This window comes from Agelaius tricolor, unplaced genomic scaffold (assembly GCF_023055355.1).
Source record: "Agelaius tricolor isolate 1412-34295 unplaced genomic scaffold, bAgeTri1.0.p SCAF_8, whole genome shotgun sequence".
NCBI classification, from domain to species: Eukaryota; Metazoa; Chordata; class Aves; order Passeriformes; family Icteridae; genus Agelaius; species Agelaius tricolor.
Window position 1 is genome coordinate 32,397,809 of NW_027269268.1, and position 21,108 is coordinate 32,418,916.

At 37.3% G+C, this 21,108-nt stretch overlaps 2 protein-coding genes across 24 annotated transcripts in view; both read right to left on the reverse strand.

The window, feature by feature from the left end:
- Nucleotides 1-4,351: 4,351 nt before the first annotated feature.
- The window catches only part of SORBS2 (sorbin and SH3 domain containing 2), a 145,230-nt gene continuing 128,473 nt past the window's right edge, over nucleotides 4,352-21,108 (reverse strand). For 12 of the 23 annotated variants that reach the window (XM_071432228.1, XM_071432236.1, XM_071432230.1 and 9 more), the window contains 4 exons: nucleotides 13,567-13,674; nucleotides 10,007-10,056; nucleotides 7,155-7,261; nucleotides 4,352-6,393 (listed from right to left, as the gene is read on the reverse strand). In XM_071432228.1, coding sequence (XP_071288329.1) covers nucleotides 6,332-6,393; nucleotides 7,155-7,261; nucleotides 10,007-10,056; nucleotides 13,567-13,674 — 327 coding nt within the window. In that variant the 3' untranslated portion in view covers nucleotides 4,352-6,331. The remainder of the gene's footprint in view (nucleotides 6,394-7,154; nucleotides 7,262-10,006; nucleotides 10,057-13,566; nucleotides 13,675-21,108) is intronic. The other 11 variants (XM_071432238.1, XM_071432245.1, XM_071432241.1 and 8 more) reach the window with 3 other exon arrangements.
- LOC139592403 (uncharacterized) lies at nucleotides 13,683-21,104 on the reverse strand. The gene is made up of 2 exons (XM_071432246.1): nucleotides 17,029-21,104; nucleotides 13,683-15,819 (listed from the first exon to the last, which is right to left on the reverse strand). The coding sequence occupies exons 1-2, from the start codon at nucleotides 17,833-17,835 to the stop codon at nucleotides 15,676-15,678; spliced, it is 951 nt and encodes a 316-aa protein (XP_071288347.1). The 5' UTR covers nucleotides 17,836-21,104; the 3' UTR covers nucleotides 13,683-15,675.

The window sequence follows — 21,108 nt, forward strand, 5'->3', positions numbered from 1 at the left end:
TAAGAAAAGCCTCTGGTGAGTATTAAGCCAGCTGGTATTTGTACATGTTTCACATTACAGTTCAGAGCACTAACCCAGGGAAGCATGAGTTGGGTCATTGCATGCTTGGGGTTTATCTAGCAAATCACAGTGACAGAAGCGGTGCAATGACCCACTTAGAACGACATGTTCAGGCTTCTCAGTGTTCCCCATCTGAAGTGCTGGTTTCACTTATATGCTTAACTCAGGAGTGAGGAAAAGAATCACAGTGCAAAGGACTGAAGGCTTGATTATTTTATTGAGCAGTTTATTTCTTTGGTCCTTAAGTGGCACTTGTAGAAAGTCTTGAGATAACATAACTCCATTTTATATTAATGTAAGATGGCCAAAACAATCTTAAAGGACCAGATCCTTTAAGATATTAAAATAGCAAATTTCTCTTCCAGTTGGTTGGAGCTAAAGTTTGGACCCCAAAGTGGACATAGGTGAATACTGGGCCCTCTCTTGCAAAGGGAAACGTTGGCTTGTGAGAGAGAAGTGAAACCCCTCCTTTTGGAGGGAACTATCAAGAGCCACTGCTTGTAACTCTCTGGTAATTCTTCACTGATAGAAATAAATAATTACATTATTCTTGGGATGTTTTTAAAGTGGTTTACTGGTTTATCTGATGGATGGAAAATGTAGGAGGATTACTTTGCTATTTGTTTATGGGGGTGATGAAATAATGGCTTCCAAGTTTGTTATTTGTGTTGGCAGCAAGAAACATGAATTGTTGAGATGTGAGTGTCTGTACTGAAGATAGCAACGCATTTTGTGTTGTCAGTCAACACTTCCCCCCCTCCCTGCCCTCGTGTCACTTGTGATGTAATGCCATTCTGATCTAGTGGAACCCTCTGTGCTCCTGATTTGTAATTAGATGTGACATCATGATTTAAAGGTAGCTCAAAAAATTGGTATGGGATAGTTGTTATAGGCATTAAAGCTATTTTAGTAAGAATGCTTTCTGCTTTTTTGTGGTATAAAACAATTGGTTACCACAAAACTTTGCTCTTTTGTGACTCCTGAGGAAAGAAAATCTAAATATCAAAAGTCATCTTTCTTAATACATTATATATGGGATTCTCATTGATGCAAATGAAACAGGAGCTGGGAGTCCCGGGTGCAGCTGCACAGTGTAACTATTTGCATCACATTTGCACTAGAAGTTGCACCTGCAGGATTGTTCAGGTTCTTCCCTGGTTTCATCACCACATAATAACTAGAAGCTTTTGTTTTTTTTTTTTAATGTTTCAGAGGTGACATAAAACCCATAAATGAAAGCCTAGCAGCCACCAGTATCACTTTCTTTGGCCTAATTAGTTTCTGACTTAGGGAAGTGCAAGCAGGAATTCATTGTGGATTTCTGTCATATTCTGCATAGATATGTGTGAAAATAGTTTTAATTTTCAAAGGAATGTGACTTCACTATATGGATGAGAACAATAGATTCTATTGGGCAATCTTTAGCTAGGACTTGGGAACTTAACTATCTGGCCATTACAGGGTGGATAACAGTAAAATGGCAATTTTTGCATCCAGTCAGATAAATGGCATGATGTTGATTGATTATTGATAGACTTTCTTCTTGCAGAAGAAAGTCTTGTTAAATTCAGCATCCCTATTTACTGTGTATGGATAAGGTACTGATTTCCTTTGTGTTGGTCTGGCAGTTCCCTGCTGTGTAAAATGGATGGATTTAGGTGTTGGTCTGATTGGTATTTGCTGGTTGTAACAATGGATAAAAGAATTTTTTTTTAAGCTAACTTGTCAGTTAAGTACAAAAAAAGGGAACTCTCTGCTCTGCTCTGTGTGAATGGTTAAAGAAGTGGATTCTGGTCTCTGTGTGCACTCACACTTTTCAATATAATAAAACCAACCCAAACTGGATGTTCAGTTGTTCTAGTGATTCTTTCTTATGCAATTTATTTTCATGCTAACACAGAAATTATTACCAATACTGTGAGATTTCTTGACTTCAAAGGAGCTTGCTATTAACTGGAGCAAAGGCAGGGTTTCACCCTGTAACTATTAATGCTGTAAGAGACTATACTTAGCAATGACCTAAGGTCTTTGTAGGGCTACTGACTTCATGTTTCCAGCTTCCCATGGGCTCATGCACTGCTTTTTCAAATGCACAGGAAGCACCTCGTGTTCCTGTCCGGGTTCTGTATATCAGCATTTAAAAGGCAACTAGTAAATACCAGGCATGGCAGAATGACAGCGTGCTTTGCTTTGGCACGGGTGACAGAATGTGAGACCTGCTAGGGTGACCCTTTGCTTAGTTTGGGATATAGATCACTACCCTGAACTGCTCATGCATTAGTCTCCCTGGCTTGTTGATGTGTTATGGGCTGTCTTGTTTTAGGAAGCCTTTCCTCAGCAGCAAATACTCTCTGTAGGGTAGGGACTGAGATCAACTGGTTTTTTGGGATGCTGTGGTTATATTACCTGTTTGTCTGTAATGTGCAACTCTGCAACGGACTTCATTTTATTGCACTGGCACTGACTTTTCTTAGTCTGCAAATCCAGCTGCCAACTCATAGCATTAAAGCAAATCCTAACAGAAATCAAGAAGCATGCTACATATGCTGACAAGAGAAAAAGAATTTGGTTTGATACATAATTTTCCAGAAAAATCAGTGAATATCTGAAGCTTTTAATTGATCTGTTCTCATCTTTTCCTAGATATTAAACTGGCTGGCTTCTAATTGCCCAGACCTCTCTTGCTCTGGCTTTTTTTGGATGAAACACCAAAAAAGTGGTGATGGGGTGGCCTTCTTGGTTTTATAGGGGCCTATCCAAGGAAACTCAAAAAATCCCTTTTTTTTTCCTTCAATAGTATAGTTGGGATTTCAGCAGACTTAGCAGATTGAGTATGTTTGGTTTACCTGGACATACTTAAATATTTATCTACTTTTTGATGAAAACATTAAGAACTACAATCTTCTCCTGAAGTGTCAATGGCTTGCTATTCTCATTAAAACGGCAAATATTTTCCCTGTTTTCATTCACTTTGCAATTAGCAGAGGATTCTATTTCATCCCTTAACCACTCAGACCCTTAACAATCCAGAATTTCTTTATATTAATGAGACTATACTAACCAGCTGATGTTACTAGGCTAGTTTTTATAGAAGACTATTAAAGCACAGCACTGCCTGTTTCTGACAGTTCTCGCAAGTACCTGGCATAAAGCAGGACTTCAGTGATGCCCTAAATGCCATGCTGGGTCACCCAGCAAACAGAAAGGGCAAACCAAACCATGTTGCACTGCATATGCTAGAATTTGGTTATTGGGCTGTGAGAAGAGATGCATGGGGTGGGTTTAAGCTAAATTAGCAGAGGAAGGGAATGGTCACTTCAGTCATACAGACTAAATCAGGCCTTGTCCTGACTGAAAGCACTCCCAGAACTGACAATTATACTGATGAAGGAGTTTCTGCTGGAGTTTAACAGCAGTCCTTGGTCTTAGCCGCCCTGTAGACAGCTATCACTTTCAGCTACATATTTATTATTTATTTAGAGATTTTGGTGGGTTTGCATTTTCCAGCCCAGCAGTTGTGAAGACAAAACAGCATACATCAGACTTGAGGAAATGGATTATTCCTGTCCAAAGGCAGGTTGCTGCTCTACTGGATTCTTTAGTGGTAGAAGTAAACCATGCACAGCATTTGGGAAGAAGCAGTCTGGCAGGAATGGCCAGTGTGGCATGGTGAAGAAGGACTAAAGAGCTACTCTGAGGCTCCAGCAGTATCTGTGTGACCAGGCAGTGAAAAAAAATTCAACAAAAAATCCAAACACAAGCCCCCACCCCAAACCTAGAACCTGCTTTGCTTCTTGCTGCAAGTTTTTTTGGACAGTTGTTGCCAGGCAGAGATGTCCCAAGTGTAAAATGTTTCCCAAAACCAGTGTTTTCTTCAATTCTCGTTCCTATGCTGTCATTTACCATGGGAGTTCTCGTTTTGCTTTTGTTGAAGGATTAGGATGTAAGAACTTCTGGCATGTATAAAGGGTTTATACATTGTGTTTCTCTGTGAAGGGTGGTTCTGGCAAGAGAAAAATCATCTCAAATTATGGACTTTCTATGCAGAAAGTCCATAATGTTGCTTTTGCATTCAGGTGTTTCAGGCATGACACAGAAGTGGACCAAGTGAGAGCTGTGTGGGCAATGCTAGTGGCACATATATATAACTGGTGTAGGCTTGATGGGGGGTGTGGGGGGTGTGTGTAAGTACAAGGTGTACTAATATTTGCATATAAGCTTGAAGAGTTAAGCACTTTGCAATACTTAAGTGATAAGCTACTTGTATTTGGAGAAATGATGGGGGAAACAGTTTTGTACTCCAAGCAAAATTTATTAGAAGTCTATTCAAGAAAAAAAAAACAAAACCACAGAGACCTTTTGCTTGTAGGAATTCAAAGTCAGTTACCTGAAACTCAGGTATGAAAAACCTGCATTTTTCTAAAATCAGATACAGAGTAGAAACAGTACTTTTTAAATATCACAGGCAACAGATATTTAAGTCCTCAATCATAAATGGCATCAAAGATAGTATTAATCTCACAGCAAAGCTGCATGCAGATCTAGTTTAAAATTGAAAGCCTTTGAATATAAAGCTTTTGCCATGAAATCTGCAATAATAAAGGTATGCTGCACAAAGATGTTTCTTTACCTTTGCCTTAATGACCTTTCTCAGTAATAAAGACATATGTACATTTAGATTTGGCTGGTAAACCATATTTTAATTAATAAAATTTTGCATAAAAGGCTATCTTACAGAATTGCACTATCCAGATGTGCTTATGGTAAACAGAGAAAGAAAAGAAAAAAATGCATTGAAATGTTCTGTATGTGAAGAGGGCAAATAAGAAACTTAATTTTTTAAAAATCAACAACCAAATGGCTCTGTACAAAAAAGCAAAATTATGTACAAAATGCTACAGAGACTACATACATTTTGATAATTTTGATCCTTTATCCATGAAAAATGCAGCAGAAGCTTTTGCCATCTATAAGGTGCCAAAGAAACCAAATCCAAATTTTTATTTTCATAAAGCCATAGTCATTATCATCCTGTGCCTTAATTTCATTTGCTATTTATGCTTACCTTTGCTTATGGAAAATGTATGTTTTCAAACACTTGTTCATTCAGACAAAAAAACAAAACCCAACACCTCTAAAATATATTTGTTTTAATACTTGTGACTTCTTTTTTCTGTCTAAATTCCTAAAAAGAATGTGTAACTTGGGTTTCATTAACATACATACACATATATAGTGAAATAAATCAGTACATGATGCTTGTGAATATTTTTCAGGTGGCTATGTTAGGAAAGAAAAAAACCAAAATCCAACAACCCTTTGCACTAACACTGTTTACCTTCCTGCTTCTTTAATTTCCTGATAAGTAAAAACACTACCTCTTACACTTCATGTTGCTTACTATTACAACATTTTGATTACAACCATTTAATATCAGACATCAATAGCAGGTTATTATTGTCTATGCTTACAGCACTGTCTTGCTCTTCCTTAAATCCTCTTTCCCCAGTCTTTGTGCCTTTTGCACTTCTTACTTTTTAACAGAAAACACTACAGGTTCACTACAGTTTTTCATTAGGGAAAAAAAGATAAAAGATTTAGCCAATACCATTGCACCCGTTCAGAACACTTGCAGTTCTTCCATTTTTCACTTTGCTTGCTTGAGATTTTACAATCACTGTGCATTTGTTACAGCATACAAGTGCAGGCAAAAAGTCTATATTATAGTTTGTCATACATTGTAAACCAGTACAATAGGCAAACCCGTGACACAGCAATGTGGAAGCAACAAATGCTACCAAGCTAATAAGAATGTGTAAAATCAAATTTTTAAAAAATAGTAAACAGCAACTTTCCTCTGTATTACATGCATGCTGAAAAAATCCCACCAGACTTCATGGTAGTACCACAAATGTTCAAAATAAGAATAATTTTTTTTCCCCCTTCCCCCCTACCCCCCCATGGCAACTCATTTATGTACCTGTCATCAGGCTTTTTCCTATTGTGTTTCACACGGAAATACTTTAAACCAGGGAGTATTTAAATGTTGAAATGCTTCCTCTTGTCTCAGAAAAGCTTAGTTATTCACACTGTGGTCGTTGCTGTAATACTGCTGGGACGGTTTGGCGGGTGGGATGGGATGAGGGTGAACTAGATGGCCTCTATTTGAGACTGCAAGCGAGAAAACAGAAGGCCAGCGTAGCATGTTTTCTAGCAGCTTTATGCAGATGTGTTGCAGAGATGCAGCATAAATAAGTAGAAAAAAAAAATTTCACAGCCTCTTGACATAGTTTCCAGGGAAAGTACCAAAGAATTTGGTTCTTCTTGAAGTTCCTGAAATTAGAAGCAATAGATGAAAGATGGGAATAACAACAGAAAATCACTATGTAAGCATGGCCTTAAAATTTTTTGTGTTTAATATTGCACAAGCAGAATGATCTAGAGTTCCTTATACTATATATTATTTGTGAGGTTTAACAAAGTGTAACACGGGAAGCAAAATGCAAATGAAGAAGCATAATTGACTAAATTGTTAGGCCTGATTAAAAGCTGTGCTAAAATTCTTGGTACATAGAAATAATTTAATTTCATCAACATAAAGTCTATGAAAATAATGTGAATTTTTTAAGTATTAAGAACTTGTCTGTTGATTAAGTTAGCTGCTGTGTGCATGAGGGTTTATGAAATGATTAGGTCACCATATCTAGGCCTGGTCATGAAATCATCATTTGATCAGTAATACTTGGGTTTCACAAGTGGTCAGTGCTGTGGATGTATTCCCATGAGAAGGTTTTAAGGTATCTGGCCTTTATAAAGAGAGAAGTAATACATTGTCCATTCTGTGTCACAAATGGCAACAATGCTGTACAACAATCAGGAGCTGTGTGTCAATTTGGCATCTATCAATTTTAAAAGAGAAAAGTGCAAAATCACCTGCTAATTTCAGTGGATTTTGGTTGGGATTTCTCCTGATAAAGCCAGGTTCAGATTTATTACACTAAATGCCAAAAATCAAGTTGTTTAAAAGACACTACATGAAGAGGGCAGCACAGGTCAGGGGGAAAAAAAAGAAGAGCAACCAAATCAAAACATACCCACAAACCATCCATCATCACATTTTTCCATCACATCAATGACATCTCCCTCTCTGAGCTCCAATTCATCTTCGTTCCTAGGGGTATAGTTATATAGAGCCTGAAACCTTAAATAGGACAAATGAGTCATTTTAAAAAGAAGTAAGAGTTCCTTGCACTTTTGCTCAAGTAATGGAGCTGGTTCAAACATTAAGAAGAAACACTTCTTGCAAATAGAGGGGAAAAGGAATTCTTTTTGCCTAGTGGACTTGAGGGTTAGGAACTTATAGTAAATAAAATCTTCATTAGAAAGGCAACTCATGAGACATTGAAGACTGGGTTTAAAGGCAAGTCTGATGGCTCCTCAACCACTTGTTTCAAAAGCATTTTTTAAAAAACATTTTAGTGTTATTTTATAGTTCAGTAACCTAACAGAGGACATTTAAAGGAGAGTCTAGATGCGCTAGCCATGGTCAGCACTGTGGTTCTGCCTTTAAGCTCCAGAGAAGGCAGTAGCAGCACAAGTGAGGGTACCCAGCACAGCAGCTCTCACACGCTGTCACTGGGGCTGGGGGAGCTCCCTGGGCTCTTCAGTGGCTACACAGATAAGCCATCTGTGAGAGTGAGGGAGAGGCCTGGATCAAATCAGAGGACATAGGGATGGAAACTCAAACAATATTCAAGCCCTGAGCTATGCTTCTACACCTGGCCAGGGCTGCAGATTGCAGGATATAAGTGGATAAATGGCAAGAGGTGTGCAATTACTAAATACATTGTATTTCATTCCTTGCCAGCTTTTAATTAAAGTTTTTTGAATTGAAAAAATAAACTCTCAGTAGGGGGAACTGAAGGTTCTTGGGCTGACAGTCCACAGGAAGATTGTTGTAAAAGCCTTTGAATCCTATATGGTCAGAATTGGCCTTTTTTCCTAAGCAACCGTGCCTTAGATATGACTGACTGTCTAAATGAAGCAGGGCAAAACTGCAGAAATTGGGAAAAGGATATAGTTTTAATTTCAGATTACTGAAGCAAAACATAATTGTATCCATTCTTTTCTCTTAGAACAGTTCACTGAATTTTAAACCTTATTACCATCATTACACTTTCCCCAGTACTAACAAGATAGGTTGCTCATTGATGTTTTTATCATTCTGGCTGAGTTTTCATGGCTTAAATAAGATGTTTACTTCAGTAAAAAATTCCTGCTCCTGAAAGGCCAATTTGAAAATCCTATATACAGACTGGTGCTAGGTTTAGTTTCAGGATGTTTATCTTAAATAAACTACACTTATTTTTCACATTGCTGGTTCAGAGATTAGAAAAGAAGAAAATGTTCCAAGAAAAAAAAAGAAAACCACCTTAATTCCTTGTCACTGGCAGTCATCTTCCAAGCCCCAAAAGTATCTTTTTGTATTTTAATTAACAAAATGGAAAGAGACTAGTTGTTTAAGCAATTACCTTTGGTAATTTGTATAGCAGTAGTAAGAACAATCTGTGCAAAGAGCTAAGTGGCAATAATGTTTTCTGTTATGCTTATCATCATTCCAGGAAAGCAGAGCTATGGTGATATTCCAAAAAATAATTAAATGCAGCTTCCAAAGGGAAAAGCTTTGCAGATGCAATGTGTCATGAATAGGATTCAAGCCAATTACTTACTCAAGTACAGTAACAAGAACTTACCATGAGCTCTCTTTGTACTTTAAAAATTGAATCTTAGTAATTTCTAGATAATCCATCTAAAAAACTCCTTTGTAGTAATTTCATTCTCTCTATGCTAATCTAAGACTTTTATAAGTATGAAAACTCTACTGGCATTTACAATACTGACAGAAAACATATTCAAGAGAATTTATATATAAATTTAAATATAAAATGAATATATTTATATTTTTAATTTTAGGAGCCAAAAAATTTAGTCATGAACTACTTATGATATGTCGAACAAAATGAATTAGAAAATTATTGCTTTCAAAACTGAGTTAGGTGCTTCAGTATGCTCAACTATAGCAACAGGAAGTTGTGGTTTTAGTGAGATTGAATATCCCAATCTTATTATGTATTTGTGGTATATCTATCTGGTAACTTTTTGCCCCTCTTTTTAATCTTTAAATGACTAAGGAAAACTTAAAAATATTTTTAGACAATATTAGAATATATTAGGTACATTTAATGAAAAATTATCTAATAGGGCATATACTGAAGTGCTCTGATGCTAAAGGAAGAATGGCTACTGGTTTCAGTGATCACTGAAGTAGGACCTGAGTGCAAGGCTGGGGGGGGGGGGGGGGGGGTGGAAATCTCAAGACAATCTTGCATTTTAACTGTCAGTACTGAAATATCCCAAGCACTTCAAATAAGACTTGAGTTCTAGGTTCTTCTCCAGTTTTCAGAAAAGCTTTTCTTGTATCTCATATTTGAATTGCACTTGTAAATCACACCAAAAAGTGTGAGCCTGTGTTCCTGTGATCAACATTATCAAGTTACTTTTTTTTCTCTCTATTCACATCCTGAACTGTTTCTGAATAATTGTATCAAGTCAGTGAAGCAGATCAGTTGAATCAATGTTGAATCTGTAACTGTCATTTTCCTGAGATGTAAAAATGGAGAGAATAAAAAAAGTCAAAATCTCTTCTGTAAGTACAGAAAACGGAGAGCTGTTAAGTTGCCATGTCTGGCTGCACTGAATGTAAAATTAAACAAATAAGGCTTTGCCCTCTGGGACATTCTTGGCTATCTTCCTACATCATGCAGTTATCAATAAATCTGTGAAATCTCTTCATAATTGTACTTGGCAAGTTAAAAAATTATCTGATGATGTGCTGGCTGTTACTTAAACGTTAGGTTTTGGTTTAGTAGACAAGAATTATACTTACGGTTCCCCCCCACCGTGTATATTTTCATGAGAAAGCACAGGGCGCTGTGGCTGAAATGAAATGATTTGAAATGTAATAAAGATTTGCAGTTTAAGGTCCAAATAGTTGGATAGGGGTGTAACACATAGTTGCTCAAGAGTCCATATTCTACCTTGTGTATAACCATGGCCCGTTATGCCCCCCTTCCAACTCACAAGCAATCCTTAAGAGACACATCAAACAACTGAATCTCAGCACGTTTAAAGATCTGATTTTTGGAGGTCATAATAAAAACTAAACAAAACTGTGAACTTCATCAACAGTCCATTCTATTTATAGCATAGTACAAAGCTGGAATAGAACCCTGCTGCCTCTTCACTGTGAAACAGAAATAACATTAGAAAAATCAGATGCAACTGATGAACATCATACATTTTTTGGGTGAAATATATTTTTAGATAAGCAGATAAAATCTCCTATACATAATGGCAGAATCTAGAATATTCACAGACGAACAACATACCAATTTACATTACACACACAGAGTACTAACTTGGCAGGCATAACATGCTATGCTTTAACTAATTCTGTTTCATCTCAAGCCATGCAGGCTATTGGGAGGCAAAGAACAGAAAACAATTTTGAAAGAATACATTTAATTGTGTGACTATAACAATTATCACTTCAACAGAAAAAAGTAGTCTGTATTTCCAGTGCAGAACTTTTGAAAGGAACTATGTTCCTTCTTAATGGAGCATTACTGAGCAATAATATCCAATACATCTGGATGCATGTAAATGAAAAATACTAACCTTCTACAGAAACCATATCCTGCTTAGAAAGTTATTGACTTATACTGATTATAATCTGGCTGGGGCCAGAAAGTGCAGGAGCAGCTGCTTGGAAAAGCTCTTGATATGAGCAGGGATCGTATTCTCTGTTGACTGAGGATGCCCTCTGGTCACTCTGTAGAGACAAGTCTGGGAACCATATCTGTTTTGGGAATGTGGATATCAAACACTGCTCATAGCACTTTCTTTCATGAATTGAGTAAACTGCAACCTGATCTTTAGCCATGGAATTTTTCTTATTGCCCCATGGTTCTCTCTTGGTTTGACTATTTCAGTCACCCTTGAAGATGATACAGTCTTCCAAGAGAGAAGGCAGCCGTAAACAATCCACAGGCTGATGGCAAAAATTGAACAGAAAAACACGGGATGTAGTTTGTTAGGTTTCTTTCCCCTCTTTTTCCTCTCAGCATCTCCAGATGGAATTAGTTAAATTTCTTTTCAGCAGTTTCTATGAATATGTGCAGAAAATATTGTGAACAATCTGTACTTTACAGTCTATAGAGTATATCTTTTAAAAGGTGCCTAAATTTGCAGGCAGGTAGATTACAGATTTTTTTTTTAATTCATATTATTGAATGCTAGGTGGGAAATAGATTTTCAAAGTAAAAAAAAAAAAGTTTATACTCTTTACTGTCTTCTCTCCCTCTTAACTCTGCCTCTGCCCATGTACAAGATGGATAATTTTTACTCAAGAATAAACAGTAAAGATTACAAATTAAACAGTTCTCAGTAAACCTCCTTCAATGGCTGGCTTGTCTAGCAAGCAGAGAATAGTCAAAATTCTTTGTATTTAGATTGAAATCTGCCCTGATTTGCTGCTAATCTTTCATCAGGTCTGTAACTGAGCTGAATGTCAGAGATAGAGATGCAAAAGAACTCAGCCAAGGTTAAGGACTTCTCCTATAAACAATGGAAGTAAAAGTCCTAAACAATGCTACAAATGATTTAATGCTTTGAACATAATACCAAGCCAGGAAGAAACTGGGTAGGTTAGTATTATCATCTTTTTCTGCATACGCTTCATAAGAGGTTCTATTGCTAATTAACCACTGTAGAAATAGATAAGAATCAAGACTCATGATTTAACTCTATGTTATTGCTGCAGAGAAAACAGTCCGGTGACAAAATTACAATCTTGGAGAAATAAGGTGAAGTGATTGGTGGTATGTCTGAGCAGGGGGACCTTGGTGCTTGCTCTCTATTTGGAGGCATTCCACAGTAATACCCCAGCTGACATCCAGAAGCTTTCTCCCTGTTTTCTTTCCCTAAGCTCTCATTCCCATATACAGCTGTATTGGCTGGACAAAGGACTGTTAACAAAGATTCCTAGTTTTCAACTGCAACTCAGTTTACCAGACTGTCCTATTTCCTGGGAAATATTGCAGGACCTAATCCCAAAAACATTAAGGAGTGTGCAATCAAGTCAATGGTCCCAGCTGTAAGCCTGATTTTCATGCATGACTGATACTGCACTTACATATAAAAGTTCTGTAGCATCCTAAGAATGCAAATTAGGTGCATGATATGTGCTCTTGTACTTTTGGAATTAAAGTAATAAACACTACACATTAACCAATACACTCCTCTTAATATACTGGTTACATTTCATTCATTTGGAGTAATGTGCAAAATTGAAATAGGGCTTAATTCCTTTTTTACAGCTCTCATTCCAAGTTGGCCTTTGTGTTAGATGGTATTTGATTGCTACTACAAGAATTCTGGCCTTCCTAGGATTGAACTGTCTTTCTTCATTAGTGAAGAAAACGCTGTCCCCTTAATACCTGGAAGCAAACAGAGGCCTGCCAAAAAGCAAAGACTTTAGAAGTTACACAAACCTGCCTATCTTAAACTAAGATTCAAATTTTAAAAAGGGAGACACCAGAAAGATGATCACCTAAAATCAGCAGCAACAGCATGGAAAATAATTAATCCCATTACCAGTTTTAAGACCTAAAGTTAAGAAACCAATGCGAAGGACAAATAAATCCTGGGCTGAAAGTGAAGCATAAACCACAATTTCTCATTCTCATATTGTTTAGGTTGAGGGTGGGGTTTTTGTGTTTGACGTTTTGCGGTTTATTTTTTTTTTCCCTTTTTCATAATGTAGATTACCTTTTTGAGCAAAATCCATGCAAATTCGAAACAACCTGACTTTTTGGCTAAGTGAAAAAATTAGAATTGTGTTACAGTTACATTACAGATAAGAAGTGAAAGGTTAAAGAGTATTAAAATCTGGAATGCTTGGATAAGGAGGACAGTATTGAGTGAAAAAAAATGTAGCAGGAGCAAAACATTTTGAAAAGAAGGATGTGGATTCAAACCAAAAAATTCAGCCTGTATACATGCAAAAGCCTGTATATATGAAATAGAGAATAATTTTTTTTCTGTTAGAAGCTGTAATTTTAATAAACTAAAAATACTTTGAAAGAGACAAGTAATTTTAATAGAACTAGACTAACTATAAATAACTAAATATAAACACCTTGTAGCACTGGAAATACCATGCAGTACTGCAGAGATGCAATACACTAGTGGATTTATATAAAAAGTTCAGGCACACACAGACCTGTTGCCTTTACTCAGTCATAGCACAGAAGCACAACAGGAAGAAAACACAGCATACTGATAGTATTGAGACACTTGGATAAAAGCAAAATACTGAAAGACTAGACACTGAGCTCCTTGTCCATGGAAAAGCTGTTATTGCACACTGGGCATCCAGTACCATACCCTGTGTGAATAGCTGTGACCTCTGACAGGTGAGCTGCAGGATCTCTTAGTCATCACTGGGCTACGAGGAGGTTTACCCATAACAAATAGCTCCCTCTTTAAATTAGCCTAGAAGAACCACAAAAACTTTGTCAAGCGAGAGTTTAAGAATGAAGCACCATGGGATTTTTGTTGCTTCATTCCTACATGCAAGTCAGACATGCTTTTCCTGATAACAAAAAGCAATTGTTACAGGTAGGAGGAGTACTGTTAGTACACAGTATTTTCATTGCTACCACTGTATCTTTTTTTCCCAAGGGTTTCCTGCTCTGGTACATGCCCTTACATGTTACAATTATAAGATGAATCGTGTATAGCATATGCAATTGGAACAGTTATTGCATGTGTACCCCCTGAAGTAGCTCAGATAATAACACAGAAAAGCTCAACAGCATAGAGCAGAAATGCTACCTTAGAAATACCAATGGTGAATGTAATTCCTTGCTGTTAAACAGAACACACCCCCTGGATTTGCATTTAGAAAGCAAGTAAATACTTGGTGGAAAGTACTTCATGGAAGTATCCTCATTTTGTTAGCATCCCTACAAATCAGCTTCATGTTTGTCAGAATTCAGTTATTAAGGAGTGTGTGTGCAGCCCATGTGAAATCTCATGGGCAGGAGTGAGCTGGGGGGAATGTGAGGAGAGCAGAGTGCTATATTGGAAACCTTTTCTTAGGTATTTCTGACTGTCAGTAGAATGTGACTAAACAAAAAAAACAAACATCCCCCTCTTAGGAGAGGGGTGAATAAGAACAGCAAAAAAAGATACCAAGAGAGGCCAAGGAGGCAGAAAAATGTCAGCATTTCTCCTTATGATGTGTCTTCAGACTTCTTTTTTTGGAGGACACATCCCTCCCACCAACAAAATGCAAAGTGACACTTCCCACCCATAGCTCCTTGTATTCCATTTAGTTTTAAGCCACATAGCAAATATATATATATATATATATATGTGTGTGTGCGTGTGTGTGTACATATGTATTTTTAAATTAACAAAAGTTACTGAAGTATGCGTATACCGTTTCAAGAACATATATTCTTTCTATGTATTTTCAGCTTGGATTAACACACCTTGCTCAAATAAGGGCAAGGAATATACAGGTCACCAAAAAGAATTTCAGTGTAGATGAGGAATGTTCTTAATTTTTCTGGTTAGGCTAAGCAAAAGCACCAAAAGCACTCTACCAACTGCTACATTATTAAAAGCTGCAGACACAAGAGCAGCACTCTATTTTACTCTTCTTTGAGATGGAGCAAACCTAAGCTCATGACAGATTCATGCCCTGGAAAGAAGCCTTATGTCTCTTCCCTGCTTCAGAAAAAAACCCTGATTTTTCAACAGATTTGTTGATCTTAAGACTTCTTTAAGTCCATTATGTCTGTTTTTTCTGTGAATGCACATTGTAAAATGGGGTAGATCTTAAGAAAAGAAAAAAAAAGGAGGGCATTTATGACATAGATGTAATGATGGAATGATCACTTTTCTAGGATAGTTTCTCTTTACGTTACTTTTTCTCCTATTCATGAGCAGACAAATTTTCTGGAAGTTAGCACTGCAAATTAACTTTGTCTTTCTAGAGCAAGTTTTCATTTTTCTGCCACAGAGCTTCAATGCTGACACAAAATGTAGTCCTGAAGAGGGAATAATCTTTGTCAAGTCCTTGACAAACAGAATTGGTATTTAGAACATGACCCTCAGCAGTGGTGCTTTCCTGTGAAATTTATGACTTTTCTCCCAGGCTTTGGATTGAAATTGAAAACAGGAACACAAATGTTATCTAGTTTCTGCATAGTTGAATACAGTTCTGTTTCATTCAAGTAACTCAGTTACACTGCTGTCTTAGTATGAACCTGAAATTGAGTAGAAGGCTTTCTGCTTTCCTATCATTGCTATCTCCTTAAACTATTGAACTGTATCACAATGGTTATAGCTTTACCTTGTGTTTCACTTGAAAAAGGCCTATCAATCCTCCATTTCTTATGTTATTTAATATTAGTAGAGAAAGCAGTACATCTGAGAAGATCAAACTCAGTGTTAGCCTTGCAGTTATTTAATAGACACGAAGCTTTACAACAATCCATATTCAAGGGGTGCAGTTACCTTTAACTGTAGTGAGTCTTTCTCCTGCTGATGTAAGGGTTTAGAGAGGAGAGGAGCTGAGAGGGAAGCAGTAGACAGGGATATTGTAGGAACGGAGTGGGAAGTAGGTGCCTTGGCAGAGGGAAATGGAAGATTAGAGGAAAGATGGAAAAGAGGATCAGTCTCTTGATGTTCCAGCAGAAAGCAGAGCTGGCTTAAATGTTTAAGAAATATGAAAAGTAGCTCTGCTATAAAACTGTGTTCCAAAATCAGCTGAAGGATGTCAAATGCTCAGTAAGGGGGCATGTAACTAACCTCAACAATCACAAATCTCACGCTAATCTTATTATTAGTCATCTACTTTTCTGGAAGACATCTCTTGCCTCAGAAAGCATTAAAACGATGCCATTTGTGGCCATGGATTTCACCTCTATTCTTAAGTTTTTCTTTTTTGTTTTTCAGGTCATTTAAGGGTAGAATGTAATTAAAGGGCAAAATGTAATTAGATAGTTTAACATTTGGTCTAAAACATATTGTCCTAAGCACCTGACATGCATGCTGTCAGTGAAAGCAACTACCTGAATAGTCTGTTGAAGTAAGTGCTGAACAGAAAAAAGAGCTATGCCTGGGAACCACACAAACTGTATAGTTACATTGTGGCATTTAATGGGCAGCACACACTTGGGATAGCTCAGTGATGTAGGGTCCCAAAGAGGAACAGGGAGGGCTTGGGGAGGAAGCATTTGTGTAACTGCCAAACATAATCTGATCTGTTACTGTTAGTCAGATCCTTGTAACAGAGCCTGCTATAAATACATCAGCTGTGAGCTGACACATGCCAAGCACAAACCGCAGAGTCTCTGCAGCAGGCACATGTCCCTCCTCTGGAGGCTGCTGACAGCATTTGCTTGCTGGGGCCTGTCTCTCAAAAGGGGCAGCACGCAATGGGCTGGGGAGGGAAATGGTTCACTGGCTTTTCACATCAGAAACTCGCAAAGAGCAAGGGCAGGAGGGAAAGGACAATTGATACATCATAGAATTTACAATAGTGCATATGCCTGCTTCTGAGAAGGGACTGCCCCCTAACGCTGACAATTTTTAATCACAGAATCATAGAATGGTTTGGGTGGGAAGGGATCTTAAAGATCATCTAATTCCAACCTCCCTTCCATGGGCAGGGACACCTTTCTTCTTAAATCAGCTTGCTCAGAGCTCAGTTTTATCAAATGCAATTATATAAAAGTGTGCCTGTGCACAATACAAACGTGTAGATACAAGGCAGAGAACAATTACACTAAGTTATCTGAACACAGAAGTCAGGGTTGTCAGAAATTAAAATACCTTAAAAATATCTGGTGAAGTATATCCTTCATAACAATCCATAGAATCTTCTCCACTTGCTATTGGGAATTCTAAATTGTCATGTACCAGATCCTCCTCTATGTACAGTCTAGTCAGTTCTTCTGTTGTGTCTTGTGCTTCTCCAGAGAAATCTGATTCTTGAGATTCTGACTGATCCCCTTTATTAAGTGACAGGTCTGCAGTACAGATTTCCTCTTCGTTTTCAGCAGCTAGCACACTGGACAAGGAACCTTCTTCATATGGCAAAGGGATGTTATGCATAGCACCGTGTTCACCTTCTCTTGTAGCATCTGACAAATCTCTAGGTACTTCAATAATTAAAGGATCAATTATGCTTTCTAAGTCTTTATCTTTTCCTGATTTGGTATTGTTGCTGACATGCTTATATGTTATGTCATGAGATGAGCTGGCTGAAGATGTGACAGAGGGAGATACAAGAGAGGACAGAGGGAGATCTGTAGGAGAGCTGAGAAACACCTCTGTATTTGGCATAAAGTGACCATCCTTAACATGGTGAATGCTATTACCTGGGGGGATTGCTACAGTCTGGGAGGTTGCTAATGCCAAAGAATTGAGTTCTTCTAAGTCACAAAGAAAACTGTCTGGAACTGATGGAGAAGTTAAGCTGCACATGCCTGAAGGTCTTGAGAACCCAACAGTCCTTGAGAACAAGTCACTACAGTCAACCTGGAGACTCTTTTGATCAATGTGTGACCAAGATGACGGAAGTTGTCTGGAAAGTGGGCTCAGTGCTTGGGAAGGCAACTTCAAAAATAAGAAAAACATGGGAATTGAAATAGATAAGCATGACAGAGAATTAGGATATGAGTAAACTGGAAAATAAAAATGTCTGTGCCATCATCTGGATTACAGGGTACAATTTCAGTGACCATGGGTGTCTGAAATCACTACTATATGAATCAGAACAGCAGGAAAGACATTTGAAACATGAAACTATCAGGTTCTGGCTTAGGGCATAAATGTCAAACATGAAGACAGATCTGAATCATTACATTCATGAAGGCAACTGCATTTGATCTGCTGAAGTTATGTTACTCATGGTGCTCTGTTAGTGAGCCTGTCACAGGTTATTAAATCATACAATTAATAACAGTAATAATGAATTTTTCCCAAACCATTACTCTTATTTTGAGAATAGAATTTTCAGAAGTACACTTCAGGTATTATTAAATACTTCTTTCTAAGTACAACAACCGAGGTAATTTCTAATTATTAAAATGTTAATACTTCTATTTTTTCTTAGTACTTCTGAGTAAATGTTTAAGAAACATCTTTAATACATTGCATACTTTTATTAAGGCATGAGCTGCTGCTCAGAATGAATGAATTTGAGAATTCAGAATGAATTTTTTTTCAAAATTAACCCCATTAGTTCAAAATTATGTCAACATTTGTGAAAGGTACATTCAGTTCAAACTGGACATAGGCAGTCAACAATGCTTTTGAAATAGTGACAGCACAGTACACAAGAGTATGCTTTGAGTACCATTGCACAATATTGATTGAAGTATCCTTCTGGTAAAAGAAACGTCCTTTTCTAAGAACGAGAGACTGGTGAGTCATACGTACACAGCATCAGTAGATATCCATTGCTTCAGTAAATACTGAAAATGCATTTTTATTACTATAAATCCTCAAAATTAAACTTGAGCAAAAAATATTTTGATCTCATCGTTACAACTATCCAAAATAATTAGATGTACACCTCTAAGTTATCTGGACTACTACACACTTTAATTATTAATGTAGTAGAGAAAAAAAAATTCAGAAGTCTACAATAATGTTGCAGAATAGGGAGGTTAGTTTACTTACCTTCTGCTTGAGTTTTCTTGAGGCAAACAGCTTTATATTATAGTTAGACAAACCTTTGTTACAGAGTCAGTCTTCTGTACCAAAGTAAACAGTATAGACTGATACAATGCAGTCTGCTAAACAGAGCTAAGCTGTTACAGAAATACTCAGTCTCTTTCCCTCATCATTCCTCTTAAGCAAGGGTCCCTAACCTGTGGTTTTAAGGTCAATAATACTGCTGAGGAGATTTCACCATTTTTACTTTCCCATGGCTATAAGCTGCACTATATATCTATATCTAAAGATATAGATGGATTAGGCCAAGTTACAGAGAGCAAAACTTGCTCACAACTTGTATTGCTTATTTATCTTACTGCCATTAGGTCAGAGAAGTTTAGTACAATTGTTCTAGCAACAAGGAGGGATATGTGGTAAAAATCTCCAAAGGAGTAGGGAAAGTGGTATCAGAAAGTGTGGTAAACTCTAGAACACCTTCAGGACTGATGAAATTCTTCCAGGTAGCCAGGAACAACATGTCTTCTTCATGGTATTGCCATTTCTGAATACAGCAGAATCCAGAAAAAAGATGTCTGTTTAAGAGTCTCAGTGGAAGGTGGTTTTGATTTTTTTTTTAAACCTGATTGTTGAAGAAGTATCCTATGTTAAAAAGAAGGCTTCTACTAGTTTCCTTCCCTCATGAACTAATTTAGTAAAAACTAACTTAATAATAGCAGCAGGATACTTTTGTAATATGGATGTAAATGCTGTGAAGCATCACCTGTGCTCAACAAGAGCTACGGAGCTTTGGCAGGATACCTTAGAGAGAAGCCTGCTCCATAGAAAACAGGGAGAGGCATCTCTGGAATAGGGAGCACTTAAGCTGCCTCATAGTCTTGACTTGCCTTCAGGACCCTCTGGAGTCCTGTAACAATAAGGAGCCCTGGCTTATTAATACCTCAGTTGGCAGCTACAGAATTTGATGTTACTTAAGCAGTTTTGTGGGAATAGAAGAAATAGGATCTAGTTCTCTGTTGTGACACATTCTGAAAAACCAGACAAGACCTGTTCTAGCAACTGTCCCAAACTAACTGATACTTATTACTAAGAAATATTTTCAGGGGCTACTGTTGCCTATAAATGACATCTTTGGATAGCTTTTTACAACCCCAAAGTAGTTAGTAAATGTGGAACTTATTTCAAAGTTGAAGCATGTGGATGATCACCAAGTATGGAAGTAGATAGAAGTAGAAAAGAGGATAAACCCAAATAAAACATGAATTAATAGCAGGACAAAGAAGTTTATAATTACACACAAAACTCACTGCCCACGCTGAAGAGATAAACAGCAAAGGTAAAGAGGAAGATCTAGAAAAGTTTCCATCTTGAATGTTCAAAGTAATTGATAGCAAGTTAATTCTTAGTTTGTATGCAGAAACTTCCTTAGTTTTGATCACTGCCAAAAATGTTATGTTCCCCACACAGGTGAGTGCAAAGCCTCACAAGTGAATGATAAACCAGAACACAGGAATCTTTCTGCAGCATCCTGTAGTATGGTTTGTGGTGGTTATCTAGACTAGGAAGGAGAACAATTTGGAACCTATGATATGCATCTGGTGTGAAAAATATACAAGCATAAAGGTCTGCATTCAAGTTCATTGACAATGTGATGACAATCATCTCACTCCTAAATGAAACAATACTGTCAGTTTGTACCCCTCCAAGGAATGTACCAACATTCTAGCCTCCTCATAGACTGTGAATGGTAAAAGGAGAAAGGTTTTGGTACAGAATCACTGGCTGTTCTCCTTTGCTTTAAAGGTACAGAACTGGTCTTGGCAAGCTGTGTCCTGCATGCTTATGGAACCGTAGGCTTTTAGGACAGCTGTGTTATGGGAATGCCTTCAGATTGTATACTATTAGAAATCTTCTAGACATACCCTTAATGCTCAAATTCTTGCTAAGATTCCCAAATAAATTTTTCTCTGTTGACTTGACTTTTCTGCCCAAATTTCACCTGTCTCTACTAAAAATAATGTAATAGCCAATTAAGAACAGAGCATAAATCCTGGCAGAATATGACACACTTGTCTATTAAAAATTATTTACTAACAACATAGTAATGCAATTCTACCTGTGCGAGAAAGAAAATGTTGTGTACTTAATCCCAAGTTATGTATAATGTTAACAAAACATTACAAGTCCTCCTAAACCCACTCTAGGGGTGGCAGCTAACATCAGAAAATCCTT